The sequence below is a fragment of the Cygnus atratus genome, chromosome 5, assembly GCF_013377495.2.
Source record: "Cygnus atratus isolate AKBS03 ecotype Queensland, Australia chromosome 5, CAtr_DNAZoo_HiC_assembly, whole genome shotgun sequence".
Classification (NCBI taxonomy): domain Eukaryota; kingdom Metazoa; phylum Chordata; class Aves; order Anseriformes; family Anatidae; genus Cygnus; species Cygnus atratus.
The window spans coordinates 9,182,010-9,199,316 of NC_066366.1; the positions used below are offsets into that span (position 1 = coordinate 9,182,010).

A 17,307-nucleotide genomic window follows, 5' to 3' on the forward strand; every position below is an offset into this window, starting at 1 on the left:
ATTGTTTTGTAGGTATTATTAGTACTACCAAATAAAAATCTGACTCAGATTACACAGCATTTCATAGTCATCTGATAGCCTGTCACTCAAATTGTAAACATAACTGGAGCTCATCACTGAACTCCAGAGGGGTTTTCTTTGGTTAGCTCATTTGGGGTCAGAGTGGTTATCCTGAGTTTAACTGAAACATGTTTCATTTTTTCTTATTTTTTGCTAAATAAGTTGCATGTGTTTAATGAGCATAGATCTTCCCTCCCATTTAAGTGACCTTAACTTAAGAAACAAGGAGTTTTGAGAAGAGGATCAAAATGTTAATAAGCCGATTAAGCAACATTTTATAAATACACATGCATTTCAAGTAATGGTACCACTTTCTAACCACAAAACTCAGAAAACATTTAATAGAGCACAAACAAAATACGAACAGATCCAAATTGAGACAGATTGACATGATAAGTAATTACCATCTACCCATTGATATAACATTACCCACAGCTGACTGCTATTTACTGTTACTTTCCATTGCCCTGACCACGTAACATACAAAGAAGCTAACCTGGTGAAAATGCATAATTAAATAAATAATAATAATAAAAGGCAGGAAAAAGTACAAGACAGTAGGAAGGGAGGCTGAATATGAAAAAAATAAAGTTACTTTTCCCAGGTGTACATCTCCTTTCTTCAGACGGTAAAGTACCCACATACAGGGACACCTAGTTAATTAATGAAGCTGAAGATACAACTTACCTATAGTTTTTACTGCGCTGTCATGGAATAGGTTATGTACAGCAGTCAGAAACAGCACGACCTCAACTTGTCTCAAACATAAAACTGCCCCACATCCACCCCCCACATCCCTGATATACTGAACAGGATATCTGCTATGATGAAGGGACTTCAAGATGAATATCCCTCATTGTTCTCAATATATTTGAAAAAGATAATGTATAATATGAAGCTTCCAGTTTTCTATAGGAAAAGAAGCTTCCATTTCACAGATTCAGCATCCTCCATAATTCCTGGACCGAATTAGCTTTCCATTTGTTCCTGGCAGCATTCACATGACACTCTATTGCCCAGAGTCACAAAACCTTACCCATCAATTTTCAGGGCTAATTGTAACAATTTTATGTCTTTGCAATGGAGCGTAACTCTAGTATGCTCTTAGAGTTGCTGCCTGCCCAGTAAATATTGCCTTCAACATGCCATCCAAATATATATCATTACTACTTTGTACACAAAGTGGCTTTGGATTATTCCTGTCTTAGTATGAAGCTTGTTTATAGAAGCATGGAAGTTTTTTGTGCAAAAAGCTTTTGTTGATAATCAGTACTGTTTTAGTTCAATATTAAGGTCATTAATACTCAATATTAAGTTTTCAGCATCAACATGTGGTGAACTACTGAGTTTTCTACAGTATAAGACTTTTTATTTTTATTTTTAAACAAGCTTATGTGGGTCTTAACCAAGTAGTTCTGTTTCTCAGAATAATAATAAGAAGAAGAATAAAAAATAACAACATAATTTCTTTTCTTGCAGGTTCTCTGTATAACAAAACAAGTTTTCAAGTCAATACTATGCAGCCCTCCTGTGGAATCACTTTTATTTTTCTGTTTGCCATAAAACCTTTTGTTTTCAGTTATGCTGCACCAACAAATGCCAGTGCAAATGTAATGAAAGGAAGAGAGATGAGCAGTCAAACAGCCAGCACACCTCTGATGTCCACTACTGAAGCTACCTATTCATCTTCAACATTCACGATGGTATTAAAAGATGGAATAAATAACTCTGCCACAAACTTCAAAAGAAACTCAACGTCTTCATCAACGTTTACAATACCAGGTGACTTTTCTAGAGTCACCACAAATGCTGCAGCTAATTCTACTGGTCTACCATCCACAGTGACACCAAGCAACTCCACAGTCACTAAGGGTACCCATTCGGCTGCAGCCCTCCCCAGTTACACCTCTTCGATCAACCCCACCACATTTCCCATAAGTACTGCTCTGACATCCCCCATGGTGAAGCAGGACAGTCCTACAACGAACTTCAACACCATTCAGCATACTACAGAGCTGAATTATAATTTTACCAACACTTCTACTATATCATCTAATCCAGAAGGTACCAATGAAGGTAAACACCTAACTAGAGTGGCTTAATAAACTTATAATGCTGAAATCAAACTTTTTTTTTTTTTTTTTTTTAAATTGAACAGAATGCTACACAAGCTGTGTAAATTAGTAGGTGACCTAGTCCAGAATAAAAGTCACCCAAAACAAAACAGAAACACATATTTTGGGAGTTTTCTCATGCGTCAGCTATAAATCAGCTGACTCTTTTTACACTTTGATTATTTAAGCATAAAATCCCAGTTCCATACAATCCTGCAATACCCACTTTCAACATCTCTGGAGCTCATCAGTGTGGAGGACAGAATAAAAAGTGATTTAATAACTTGTTTTAAAAAACAAATTATTTGATGTTTGCTTGTTTGTTTTACAATTCCAAGAGCGAATAAACCTAATGACAGACACTGCTCATTCATCTGGACCTACAGTAGTGGACCTAAAAAGCAGATGTATAGAAATAACATTTTAAATGTTAAATATATCAACTTATGTAAGTTCAGAAACTTTTGTGAACAAAGATGACTTCTTATAAATACTTCCAAAGGAATTACTCATTTTGCATTTAATTAAGTTGAGTATGCGTGGGAAAACAATGGAACGTAAAACTGTCATTGCACTTTTCTATCCTGCTGTTCTGAATTAGGTCTTCAGGAAAAGAAAAGATCACAAGATACAGTAATTTTTGCCCTGAATTAGCTTCCAAAGTTTTTCACACAGGACTGAAAGCCTTTTCCATGATATCTAGTAGAGTACAGTTTGTACTAAGAACTGAAGGAGCGCCATGCTTTCGCATTTTCTATCATAGTTCATGTCTTATCATAGTTCTAACAACTACAACTTTCCCTATATTTAGATAACGTGACTGAAAAGGAAGTGGGGTGGGAGAGTCAGTTCAATTCCAACAAAAACAGAATACCTTGAAGAAAAGTTTTATGAAATCTGAGGAAAATCTTGAGTAATGCAGTTATTCTGCTAACTGAACAGGTGTAGAAAGCATTACTGGACATCTTACCTTGGATACTTAAAAACTGTTACTCTAAAATTTAGTCACTTGAAATTCAGAGACTGCTATTTTAACTGCTGGTTTACATACTCACAAGTAATTGCATTCAGAAAGTGATTGTTGCTTATTTCTTTAAATGAAAGGAGAGCATTTGATTCTGCTACTAAACTAGGAAGCTTGTTATTTGACTCAAACTCATTTGGCAATTTTTTTTTTTCCCTTCCACTCCCGGTTACTCCCTTCAAAAGGAGGCAGATATCTGTTTTCCTTTACAAAGGCAGATAATTTCAGCAGAGAGTTTGCTTTAGTCATAATCTGCAAAGTGTTTCAGATCCTTAGAGATTTCATGCCACTGCTATAAAGTGCGGGTGAATTATCTGATTTTACAGTTTATTATTCTCATTAAACTATCCCTTCCTTTCTTTATCTCCTAGAGAAAACCAACAAAGGAGGAGTAATATTTGGTGTCACAGTAGGAGCCATTCTGGGATCTATATTAATTGGTCTGATTGGATATTTTATATGTGGTAAGAAAAGATCTGAATCATTTTCCCACAGACGGCTTTATGATGATACAAGAAATGACCCAGGTAAGAAACAGCACAAGAGTTTTGCCTAAGAACATTTACATTTCTGTACATAGTCATTTAAATGATCTGGTCTTATTGAATTATTAAGCATTGTATAATTGACTCCAGTCAAACGTTTTTTTAACTGACAGTACCTGTTTTTTTTTTTTTTTTTAAATTATAACAAACATTTCTCCCCTTAACTCTCTTCCACCCTCTTCCTTCCCAATAACTCCTTGTAAATTACTTTCAGACGGAAAAAGTAAGCGCTTTCTCTCATTCCAAACAACCCTAAACGTAATACTAAACCTAACCCTAATTAGGACCCTAAAAAACACATACGTCGCCAGATTCTCCCATCAAGAAGTGCTCCCAACGGAAGCCTTTGGGTGGACCTGAACTCCCTTTGGGAGCCTTTACGCAACCCCACACACAACACGACTGTGCTCTTTCTCTGTTTCCAAACAACCCTAAACATAGTACTAAACCTAACCCTAATTAGGAGCAGAAAGTCAGATTAGGAACTAGCTTTTCAAGTCGACCACCCATGTAGTGCTGAGTGGGTGTTCCTGGGACGATATTTTATCCTCAGATTTTGTGTCAGGGCCTTCACCTTCTCCTCACTCAGACCTCCATACGTAGAAAAGAAGTTAACTGGATTTAGCTGTGATAGACTGCTGAACTAAACCATGTTGGGGATAAGAATCTTTCAAGGAATATATAAACCATAATCATATTACCCTTACAGTTCTCCACTTAGACAACTCGCTTGGACCGTATGATACAAGCTTTGGAAGTGCACTTGGGGACCAAACCAGCACAGCAGACAAGGCAGAGGGAGACAACGCAGGGTGCCCAGGTGATGGCATTCCTATGGCTGACATGACACCATCCCATCCTGCACCATAATGTTTGCTTTGGGTTATATTCCCACTTGTTACCATGAGATACACTGACATTTAACAGGCAGGCAGCACTCTTCTGCTTTGTAATTAGATGATCGACTTGCAGTTTTCCTGGGAAGATATTAGTCTTGCTTTCTCAGGAATAATACAGGGAAACAGTACACAGGAAAAATTCTCCCTCGTGTAACTTTAGCCAAAAATGTAGGCACTGCAACACCGCAAAATTCAACTAGGACTACAATGATATTTTAACAACAATACAACCTGCTTCTTTCTCTCCCCACTCCCCCAGTTTAACTACTTTAAGGAGAAAGTATTCCAAATATCACTCCAATCTGATTAATGACTCAGGGCATTATTTTCGCCACTCTGTGTTTGTACCTCCCTCAGAGAATAAGACAAAAAGAATTAGTTTTATTTGCATTTGTCAGAGGCTGAAGTTTGCTGGGGAGAATGGAAATGGAACTACCAAGTAACATGGACTAAATTTAACCTCTGAATATGACAATGCAGTTAGAAACACAATCGAAGGGAAAAATGAAAGACAACTTCTATTCATCTGTAAAGCTGATCTGTTGTTTGCATTGCAGACTAGATTTGTAGAAACGATGCATGAAGTTTTGTAAAGGTTAGACAAGAAATAATTATCTCAACATGAAAGAAAAGAAACCATCTCTGACATGTATATAGGTATCCTAAAAAAAAACATGCTCTGTTTTTGTGCAGCTAACAAGTAAAATTATGGCAATAAAATGCAAACAATTGCAAGGTTTGTTTATCTGTTTGCAATTTCCAGAAATGTCTACATAGAAAGAAAGAACATGAAAAAGACACAACTGTAAAGACAATAACATAACAAAAGACATAGCATAAACACAACAAAGTGCAGAGAAAAAAACTACTCACGTGGAATACATGCTTGGTAATATATATCTTACAATGTTTGAATTATTGAGGAGGCTGTGGGTAATGTTGATGGAGTGATCTCACTAACTCACTGGGAATGTTGCAATGTGGGTTCATGTAATTTGTGAGTACATTACATGCTTGCACACACCAGACAGAGAAACAATGGCAGTCACACAGCAGATGAATGAAAACACATATTTGTTTCAAATTATTTCAAAGATTACAGAATTGAGTGTCTAAGTGCAGTGCTGCCATTCTTACAGTGGTCAGTCATGAAAACTGCACATTTCCATCTAAAGCAGAACCTGATTTCTAACATTGTTTCCAGCGTGCTGGTTACAGACTGAAAAATTGAGACACAGTCACCTGCTTGAAATGACCAAAAACGGACTGCTCAGATTTTGGTTTTATTAGCACATATTATGCCATCTTTCACGATAACCATAAGCAGCATCACGTGTGAAAATTCCTCACACTTTAACCCTGGCCTCAGCTTAAAATGAAGAGTTCTCTCTAAGGAGAACTCAAAGATAGATACAAGGAGATGCTAAGAAGCTACCAGTGTTCTCTACATTATAATGAACCGTAACACCTATAGTGCAATGTATTTTAGGAATTTATGAAACAAATTATTAGTAATTGCAAGACTTAGTAATTATTATTACAATTAGTAATTGTTAGTAATTAGTAATTATTATTATAATTACTTATCAGTAATTGCACAGCAGTATCAAGAGCCAATGAAGAAATATCATCAAGGCAAGCAACTGAAGTGTGCCCTTCAGTTAGTGTTGATTTTTTACAATCAAATTATGATTTTTTGTGCATGTGTGTGCTTATCTTATCCTGTGCTTTGATGTTTTGTTTCTGCTTGAATATTGGTTTTAATTTTTACCAGGCCAGCCTCTAAAATTTGTAACATGTTCGTCCTTTGTTGTAAGTTAGAATCATTAATCCTTACTTGTATGTGCTATGTAAATAAAGATGTTTTGTGCCATTTGACTATTTAAAATTGTAAAACACTGGCCTCAATTCAGACAGCTGTATGTATGTGATCTGGTGTTTTTATCTCAGGGTCTGCACAGACAAACGTTTATACTGGTAAAAATTAATCATGTCCTACATTTAATACCAGTCTTTCCTACTTTTCAACAGCAAAGCATTATTATACTCATTGAAAGCTAATTCCTCCAAATATTTCATGCTGGAACCATTGCATCTGTCCTGCCACCCTACTTCATGCCCCATGACATGGCATGTGATGTTAGAATGAACATAATGAATAGATATTTAGACAGAGATTTTGAATATAAGTAGTTAAACTGCTGTAAACATTTATCATCAAATCTTCCCTTCATTTCCCTCTAATTAGCTCCCACAAAGCATTCTCATTTATTCTACAAGAATTCTCTATACACTGTGATTTTTGTATTGACTCCAGACCAGTAAATTACCCTATATGTTTGCCGCTGTAAAAGACTCCTAACATGCATGGTATAAAATTCGAGCTTAAAGATACTATATAAGATATATATAAGATATATATATAAGATATAAGATACTAAAGACAGTTATTACATTAACAACAAAAGGTATTACTTTCACGTCCTGTTAGCAGAGAAATTGAAGTTGATGAAAAGAGGAAAAAAATGTTTGTGTGACAAAATCATTCTTTAATTTTTACCATGAACTATAATCTCCTTTAACTCAGCAATCCCCAAAAGGGTCAGTTCGATTAAAAAAAGAATAAATGAAAAATTACTTACCCCAGATTGCCATGAAAATAGCAAAGAAGACAGTCCCTCCATTATCAAACAAATGTGTAACCTGAATAGAAAATAAATACATCAGGAACAAACAATATTGCCACATTAACTTCTGCCCCAAAGAAGCCCAGAGTACATAACTGATGGCAGAACTTAAAAGCCAAGCATTCCAGCAAGAAGGCCTACTCACACGTTTCTTCTACCAATGTTTGTCCCATTCTTTGTTTTCCAGCCTATCACTTCAAGCATTTCCAGAGCACTTGCTTCAGAGACAGTAAGAGCTGCTCTCTGTCCAGACAGGCTAAAAATTGCTCCAGAATTCTCCTCGTATCCTGGGTCAAATTTCCATTTGATGTTTTCTATTTTAAGATTTTCATAAGCTTAAATCGCTTCAGACTTTTCACTTTTCTTCTTCTATATATTACTTAATGTCCCTTTTGATTTCATTTTCTACTTCTAAGCTATCCTGCAATTTCTCTGCAGGTAAGAATAAGATATATTCATTTTCATCCAGAAATCTCAGCCTCTAAAATTGTTAGCGTATTCTCCTTCTTAAAAGGCTAGTGTCCCTCAACTCCCACAAATATAAAATAAATTCTAAAAAACTGTCAGAGAAATGCAAATCTAAATTACGCACTTAATTTCACTTCATGAATGCCTTCCTTTTTGTTGGATTTATCATTTATCTCACTCTTCCTTATAAGCTTATCTGCTGTAAAATCCAAGATTTACCAGTAGAAAATAAGGAGTAAGTAGTTTCTGTAAGCCTATGGAACACACTAAGCATCTGAATGAGTGAATGTGATGTCTCACTTCTTATGCAAACATCAGAATTTATATTACAAAAGTCCAGAGCTTCTTATATTCAAGCCATAATAAGAAACAGTATTTAAGAAGCTGAAATTAAGATCAATGCACTTTCAACAGATTTAAGATTGCCAGTGGACAGCAATGTAATTTATCCATGGACAGTGGGCCTGAATTTCTTCTAATGAAAGGTGGTTTAAGATGCTGCTGAGCATTAGTAAACAAAGCATAGGTTTCACATTCTTATATTTATATTCACATTCTTATATTTATATATATATATATGTTTCACATTCTTATATTCTTTTAAAAAAAATTAAAACCCACCCAAAGCACAAACCATTGTGAGATAATAGAGCAAACCACCTCGTCAAAAGGCATATGTTAGAAAGAGGATCACCTGAAGATAAAAACAAATAAATAATAATAAAAAAAAAAGTGCAGCAAATTGCTCTGAAATGTATTGTCCTAACCCATTCAAAAAGTTTATGGCTATTTCCTGCTCTCTGAACTCAGAATAGAACATCATATTCTTGAAAAGAATTTACTTTCACTGGTGTCGACTCCAATGAAGATTGAAGAACCAATCATCATTTTCTCATGAAAACGAACCCTTCCTTATGCCAATGGAACTGGGCAGGTAACCAGACTGAGTTGGGCTGTACCACGACCTTCTTTCCTATCTGAGGTTACTCTGGCCAGCAGGAACATCCTGTACACAAGGTGTTTGGGGATGCAGCAGCTGGCAGCCCGCCTCCAGCAGATTACCTAACGGGCTCCAGCAAGGGCTGCCCTTGCCCATGCGGACGGATTTTCATTCTTTCAGAGAAAGTTGGCTTCATTGGGTGAGCAAGATTACTTGGTAGAGAAAACTTAGGCAAGCAAAAAAAGTTAATAGTAACAGTACTGCTTTTGCCTCTATTTTATTTCTTATTGAGTAAATTGACTCTCATATTGTGAGAATTTACTAAAAATACCACATAGATTTAATCAGTATGCCAGTTTTTTTTTTTTGTTTACTTTTTTAAGCTTCTGAAGAAATGGGAATTTACTATCTGGTATTAGGTATCTATAAATCCAAAATGATCCCGTATAAATCATATAGTGGGATCACTTGTATGTAGAAATATGTCCAAATATGGTTCCATAAAGGAAAATACAACCATAATGGGTATGGTGCCAAAAATGTGACAGGTGAATAAATGCAGTAGAGTACACCTGATGAATACTTTCAGTTTTGAATATACATGTGTGCGCGCAAGTGATTTTGGATATTCTGCTCAGTAGAGTGCATCTTTCCAAGGAAATAAACCAAACAAATAAACAAACCCAACCCAACCCAGCATATTTAGTATTGTTAAAAGTAGAAAACATGTATCTTGCTCTTGACATAGCTCTGTCTTGAGGAAAGGTGTTTGGGCTATACTATTCAGCACCACGCTCAGAATTAAGATTTGACTGTCTTACAGGCTAACTGTGCAGTTGGAGTAAGTGTTGACCAGAGCCCTCCAAGCAGAAGAGAAATACCCCACGACTCAGTGCCAGTCAGTCAGCACACCTGACTGATATTGTCACCATCACACATGACTTCACACATTTCAAGTCCACCCTGATTTAATATCCTGCCGCTGGGCCCTAGGGCAAGGTGTGCTGGGAGCAGTACCAGCCAAAGAGCCATTATGCATTGTGCTAGTCACCTCTGCTCGTCAAAGAATCCACCTAATGTGGGCAAGAATGAGAGTTAGGGCATTCAGCAATTCAGATTACAACTCAGACATGGCATGCCCTTCTCTTAAATTACAAACTTCATTTTTAATGGGGTATTTTTAAATGGACATGAAGAAAGAAGGGAGGGGATGAACTAAATGGGCAGGAGCAAGAAGGAAAAATGCACCTTTTGTATTTTGTCTCCCAGCCTTGCAAGAAACTTGGATGAAAAAAAACATTTCAAGTATGTGATTTGTTCTGCATTACTTTGTGTTATCCAAAATACTACTCTAAAGGGAAATTTGGGAAATTTAGGGAAAGAAAGGGAAATTTAATGAAGGAAATCCTGACAGCAGTTCTAATAACATGAAATATGAACCCAAGTCCTTGTCTAAATGAGGCAGGTCTCATGACATGAGCAGATCTGGGGAGATAAACTTAAAAGTTACTCAAAATTACTCACTTTTCCTAATAAACTGAATGTTAGCATACTTGTACACAATGGGTTATTTCAAAGAAACGAAAAAAGATCAGAACACATCCTGGAATATGAATGCCTTTCCCTGGAATGAAACAGGAAAAGCTTCTCTTGCAAACATCCCTTTGATTGTGTGTGGGGAAGACGAAGAAATAAGTCATGTTCGTACAGCAACAAAACCAGAAGGAAAGGCAGACAAGTTCCATTTCAGGAACAGGAAAGAAAGGAGGAAACGCCATTTTCATTTCTCAGCAGGTTTTATGCCTTATTTTCAAATCGATTATTTCTATTTACGATTATTTCTATTTATATTATTAATGGTGCTTCAGAAAGTACAAAGGAATATGTGAAATCAGACTGTAGTTCTCTAACATTACAGATTGCTTTCATTCACTACTTTCTGTGCAGGCACAGAGGAATTGCTGACACACGTTTGGGTATTTGCCGCTCCACTCAAACAACACAGCAGCAACCAGCAGGATCACAAGCCCTTCTGGAAACCTGATGTTTCCTAGTGAGAGAAACGAGTGAAGCTGCAGTGTAATTTTCTTTAGAGACAACATGGTGAATGAAGGCATTACAGTTATATCCTCAGAGTTATAAAAAGTTTATTTTTTTGCCATTGAAATGGCCAGATGGTAATCATATTCCTTCCCAAAGAGAAGTCTCTCTCTGCCCCTTGAAAATCAGTTTTTTGAAGTACGTTACCCATGTATGCAGAAAACATACATAACATGATTAGACCCAATTGGGGGAGATCCAGAACAGACAAATCCTAGTAGAAGAAAAATTTTGTTTGTTTTCTGTGTACCAATCTAAGGCTGGCCAGTTTTTCAGAGCAAAAACATCGGCAGGAAAAGTTGGGAGCCTACGTTATTTTCCCCAGGTTTTGCAGACACTGGGAAAGAGTGCTTGTGAAGACGGAATATGAGCGCTTACTACTCATCTTCCCCAGACATCATCTGGTTTTGTTCCAAGACGACTGGTTTAAAAGTGTGCAGAAGTACGGATGAAATGCCACATTTTTTTTTTTTGCTGCATTTAACTATTCACAATGTGACATTAAAATGCATGACTTAAGCACAAGATGTAAGTGTTAATATATATGAGAGACAAAATCAGCTTCTATTAACTGGGGATGTTAAAATAATAGGACCTAAAATTAAAGGGATGCTGCAATACTATATGTACTAATTTTCTGTCACGCTGGAGTGGACTACTGAATAAGTTACTCGTCATATTCTAAAAAGAGACATTTCTCAGATGGGATGTATGATTTGCATAATGTTATTTCAATTAAGAAAGCTTTTACCTTCGGTACACGTAAAAACTTATGAAATGAGTTTAAAAAGCTAGGAAAAAAAATTAATGCAGCCATATTTTACTATAAAGTTGCAGCAGTATTTAAAAATGAAACACAGGTTGGCCTCACATATGTTGTATTTATATAATATATAACATTATAACATAAATGAAAACAACTTGTTCATTAAAAAATAGAAAGCTAAATTTAAAAAAATACAAATAATTTCTTTCAATATCATGTTTTTCAAATATTGCTTCACACATACTTTTGAAACGTTGAGTTTCACTCCAAGTCCTGTCTAAATACCAAATTTCAAAATCTAATGAAAATAGATTTTTCTCTTCCACTTTGCTTAGTTTTGTTGCATTGCCACAACCTAGAGACAATCACCGTTCCATAAATACAAGCTTCTGTATAAGATTTGTCTTATGGGCTAAAGAGTTCCAAGAAAAATGGCAAGGCTGCTTTTCCAGCATTATGAACACACTAGCATGCATCAAAATATATATTACTCACTTTGTTAACATTGCACATACACTGAAGTACTTACGATTAGTTAAGTCTGAAGGATAGCTTCTTGTAGCAAAATATTTAATTGTGTAAACTCTTTGCATTAGTTTGAAAAAGCAAAGCACACCACAGACACATTGAAATCCTAGGTAATGCTAGAGAATTCCTTTAGCAGGAGCAGAATTTCAATTACTAAGCAACCAAGGAAAACAAAGAAAGAAGTTAATTTTAAGGGAAAGTAGGATAAACCTTCCAAGAGAAGTTTTGTTACTCAGGGGACTTTATAAATGGATCAAAATATTAAGGATTTTGGAAGGAAATGTTTTAAAAGAGTAAAACAAGTTTCAGAGTCATCTCTGAATATTTCAGATTATTCCCTTATTAGAAGCACAGATCGCAGAGGCTGAAAACTCTGTAGATAAACAACACATTTTGCAGTCTTTACTGGAACAAGGGCTGCCATTACATAATAAAAGTGGACCTTGAGACAAAAATTATCATGATAGCAGTCAGCTGTTAATTACCTTGGCGTATATGCAGCTTTCATTGAGTTTTTGTAGTGTGCAATTGCGTTCACACATAGGGCACATGATGGTTTCATTTGCCTCGCAGATCTCTTTGCTTTAGTATAAGATAGGAAAACAAAGGTTACAAACAGGCATTTAGCATTCTCAAGATTTTCTGAGGCTGCACCATTTGTGGCCTCTACTTGTTAACAGCATGCCTACACCACAAAACTGACTCAATAAAATAAATTAGAAGTGAATGTTTGGCATAAAAAGTTTAATCCCAAGTTGGTCACTACCCTAAAACTGTGGGCCCTAGGCTTGATGCAATATCTTATTGATATTTATCTGATATTTATGCTTGGAAATATCCCATTCTCTCCAAAAGAAATATCACAAACTGAAGAACAAAATACTGTTTACTACTTGCCAAGCAAATTACTGCATGTTTATCCATATGATGTAGAAGACACCAAACACTAGAAGATGGACGTTGCCAATTTCAATCAATTATCCCACTTTACGTCAGCTGAAGGTCTGTCCCACAGTACGATTGCATACGTACCTAGGTCAGGAGGTCACCGTGTAAAACCCCACTGACAGGCATTTCTGGCATTAGCAGTTTAAGTCTTTGCATTTTTATTACCTATGGAAGAACTTATGTTTATAGCTAATAAAAAAAAGAACAATTTAATATCCTGTTTTGAGGTAAAATACCTTCAAATGACATACTACTGCTTAAAGATCTTAAGATTTGGGGGTTATGAAATCTCCGACTTCACTGGGATTATTCATATTGAAAACATAGTACTTAAGTGCCTTGACAAAGGCAAAGTAGAAGCACCAGAAGTGCAAAATGAATTTAAAGGCAAATTTTAACAGCAGTGAGTAAGTAGAGAAACTCAGCAATCACCTTCAGCAATGTTGACATGCCTGAAATGATCCTATGTCACACAAGGAAAGTAGTACTATAAAGCAAATGCCAGGAAATTACTCTCTTGGTTTGTTTTAATAAACATTATGCTTTCATTCTCCTCCTCATAAAATCTGAATTTACAGTTCTAATACTATATGGAAGATTATGTTTATTACCAAATGAATGCATCTATTAAATCCTGTCCAACATAACAGTATACAGAAATACAAGATTAGTGTTGCAGAGATGTCACATTTGTGATCTTTGCTCATACTTCACATAACATCATAACCAGTAATTCACTAAAACGGTACAACATAATGTGGGCTTAAGAAGTTGTTCTAAGCAACCCTGAAAGCCAGAAAGAGCACAGCCCATCATTTCAGAAGTGCAGAGTAACAGCTTACAGTGTGTCACAAATGAGAATTTTCTTGATTGCATTTTCATGCGAATAAGTAGGCACAGAAAATCATATTTCAACAAAGTGATATAATGGTTTGACAGTAATGCAGACTGTTGTCACATATAAGGCCAAATTCTACTCTATTCTAAATTTAAATTCAACATTATAAATGCTAGATTCTCTGTATTCTATATCTTGAGTTACAGTCTACGTTTGTTTTTGATAACATGAAGTTTCAGCAAATTGTACTGCCAGTGACAGGCTACGTGCTCTAGCACTACTCTGTAAAGACACGCGTTGCACAAGTGTTCATGACAAGTGCTATGTTAATTGTTACTGCAATTCAAATCTTCACCATAACAGAGCAAAATAAACATCTTTGTACTATTCTCACTTACATATCTGAAATCTGACAAGAGCACACGTTGTGAATATGCCTAAAGCTGTGCTGTGTTCATGCCTGGCCTTTCTGTTTGACTGACAACAGTGTGACAAATCAGACCAGTGATAATTAACAATGTGTACAGATGCATCGAAAGCAACCTTCTTTAAAATCATCAGACTTATTTTATATAGAATAATCAACATGTAATAGCTTGATAACTAACTTGAGAATAAAGATGTGTAATAGATACGCCACATAATTTGCTTCAAAAAAAAAAAAAAGAACCCAAATGAAAGGACTTCTAAAGGACTATTATTTAAGCCCTTCCATATGACAGACCCATTGTTCACAGTTTAACTCAAGTAGGGCAAACAGATCAAAATATTTTTAGAAGTGTGTGAAACCAGATATACATGTTCACATTCTTCATTTTTTCTTTCTGCATGTCTGAGCCTTAAAAATGTAATCCAAATTTTCTGGAAGCTACTGTGGAGTTCTCTTCAACTCCAGACTCTTTGATTTTTGGTTACATTAATTCCACAACTGAATCCTGGAACTAGTGGTTGACACACAGTACCCTGGGGAACCTCAGTGCCAAATCCGGGCAACGGGAGTATTACCAAGCTTTATTCCAAACTCATGCAAGAAAAACAACATCTTCCATCCCAAACTGCTTTCAATAAAACTGCCATTCTTATGTACCCCTTTTACATTAAACAAGAAAAATGTCCCTAACTGGGGAGAAACTTCTGTTTCTAAACATGGGACACAGATGGGTATTTTCTTATAACAGTATATAGGCCCTGATACCACAGTGTATCAGGGTTTTTGTTATCTCATTATTTCACCTTCCTCCTCCCTGCATAATACATTGGAATCATTGAGTAATTCCGTTTGATCTAAAAGTTTATTGTTTTCCTAAAATTATATCCGAGGAAAGGAGGGATCCTTTCCAATAAGGGGCAAAAGCAGTGTGTGAGAGGGCTACTTGCCCAGGAAAAGAAGGAAGGGTACCACCAAAGGGGATCAAATATATCCTCAGCTTCTGACTTGCTTGTGGCAGCCAGGGATGAACTACACAGACTGTCTTTATAATGCACGTGGCAGGGACTGACAGCGCCGGGGTCCTGGGCCATGGGCGTTCAGCAGCGAGAGCTGCCCTGTGACCACCTCATACCAGCCCCTGGGCATGGTGCAGAGGCAGGCACCCATAACATTTTGTAAGCAAGACAAACTACTTATTGGATGTGACAACGTTCTTCACAACACCCTAATTATTGCTGCACAAAACCTCTGGCTGGCACCGCAATCAATATTTGATTCATGGCAGCGTAACATATATGTGCTTATTCTTCTCTGCTGAAAGAATAAAACGTTCGTTTTCTGCCTGCAGCCACTAGAGGGGGACTCACGATAGCTACCTGCAAGCCAACCATCCCGAAAGGCGCCCGGGCCTTACTGAGAAGAGCGTGCTTCCACAAAAATAATTTGATCAATTGATAAGTTCAAATTTCGTGGTAAAAGGACACATGAAAACCATTTTTCTCCCCACAGAATTTATCATACTGTAAATCAACACTTCCTAACATCCACTGATTCCTAATTACAGATATTAATAGGATGAAACCTCAGTTTCACATGAAAAAGCATTACCCTGAATAATACTGAAGTTGGGGTAATGCAGCATTTACAACATTGCCATAATGCCCTGGCACTAAGCCTTAATTCCGAATTGTGACTGCAATGCCTGTGCTTAGATTTTGCCAGAGTCATGTATTTGACTCAGTTTCTTCCGGATGGCTGATAAACATAGTTGTTTGCATAAATTTGTAGCTTCAGTGCTCAAAATCAAATAATATATATCAAAACTAACATGAATGTTTACATAGTTTCTTTAAATGACTGCAGACACATTAGAACCAATCAGCTCACATCCCCAGAATATGGTGATAACAACTTTTAGGTTGTGTGGTCTCTCTGCCTGCTTATGGATGGCTCCTGTCTCCTCTACAGGTGTAAAGTTTCTGTCCAACCCTCACTACCTTCTTCCAGGTTAAGCAAACAAATAAGGCAAGGAACAGCATCTGCTGTCACTGTTCATTAAAATTACAGAATTACAGAATGGTTAAGGTTGGAAGGGATCTCTGGAGGTCATCTGGTCCAAAGACCCTGCTCAAGCAGGAACATCTGCAGTAGGTAGGTAATGAGGTGACATGGGTGATACAGAAAATATCTACATACGTTTTATCAGGTCATAACAGTCAACTTGAGTTAGGTAAGCTCTGTTCTTGAATCTACATCTCACAGCATATCTTACTTATTTGGTCATAGCAATGCACTGAGCTGACACTACTGTGTCACGACTAGTCGGAGTGAACGCACGGATTCACACCTTCGTAAACAGAGATGACCTTCTGCCCAGAATTAACACATCCAGATTACAGATGTTCTGGGACTGCCATAAGCACACAACAGGGGCTTCTGCATTAACACACCCTCTATCAATATTTTGAAATTAACACTACTTCATGTTAGCTATAATAATATCACAGAATCATAGAATCATCTAGGTTGGAAGAGACCTCCAAGATCACCGAGTCCAACCTCTGACCTAACACTAACAAGTCCTCCACTAAACCATATCACTAAGCTCTACATCTAAATGTCTTTTAAAGACCTCCAGGGATGGTGACTCAACCACTTCCCTGGGCAGTCCATTCCAATGCCTAACAACCCTTTCGGTAAAGAAGTTCTTCCTAATATCCAACCTAAACCTCCCCTGGCGCAACTTTAGCCCATTCCCCCTCGTCCTGTCACTCTGCCCAAGACAGCTCCCAACCACCACATCTCCTACCAGTCCTTCTCTGTTTGTGAACAGAAGGTCCAGCGGGGCACCCCCCGGGTAGGCTCACTAACCAGCTGCGTCAGGAAGCTGTCTTCCACGCTCTCCAGAAACCTCCTAGCCTGCTTCCTCTGAGCTGTATTGCGTGTCCAGGATATGTCTG

General features: G+C 36.9%; 2 protein-coding genes across 2 annotated transcripts in view; one reads left to right on the plus strand and one right to left on the minus strand.

Annotated features, from left to right (window-relative positions):
* The window catches only part of ANO3 (anoctamin 3), a 213,241-nt gene that overhangs the window by 21,464 nt on the left and 174,470 nt on the right, over window positions 1–17,307 (minus strand). The window contains exons 13-14 of the mRNA XM_035550066.1: window positions 12,617–12,713; window positions 7,285–7,345 (exon numbers count right to left, since the gene is read on the minus strand). Coding sequence (XP_035405959.1) covers window positions 7,285–7,345; window positions 12,617–12,713 — 158 coding nt within the window. The remainder of the gene's footprint in view (window positions 1–7,284; window positions 7,346–12,616; window positions 12,714–17,307) is intronic.
* On the plus strand, window positions 1,941–5,211 carry MUC15 (mucin 15, cell surface associated). The gene is made up of 3 exons (XM_035550068.2): window positions 1,941–2,136; window positions 3,570–3,725; window positions 4,453–5,211. Exons 1-3 carry the CDS (start codon window positions 2,019–2,021, stop codon window positions 4,611–4,613), a joined length of 435 nt encoding a protein of 144 aa, XP_035405961.1. The 5' UTR covers window positions 1,941–2,018; the 3' UTR covers window positions 4,614–5,211.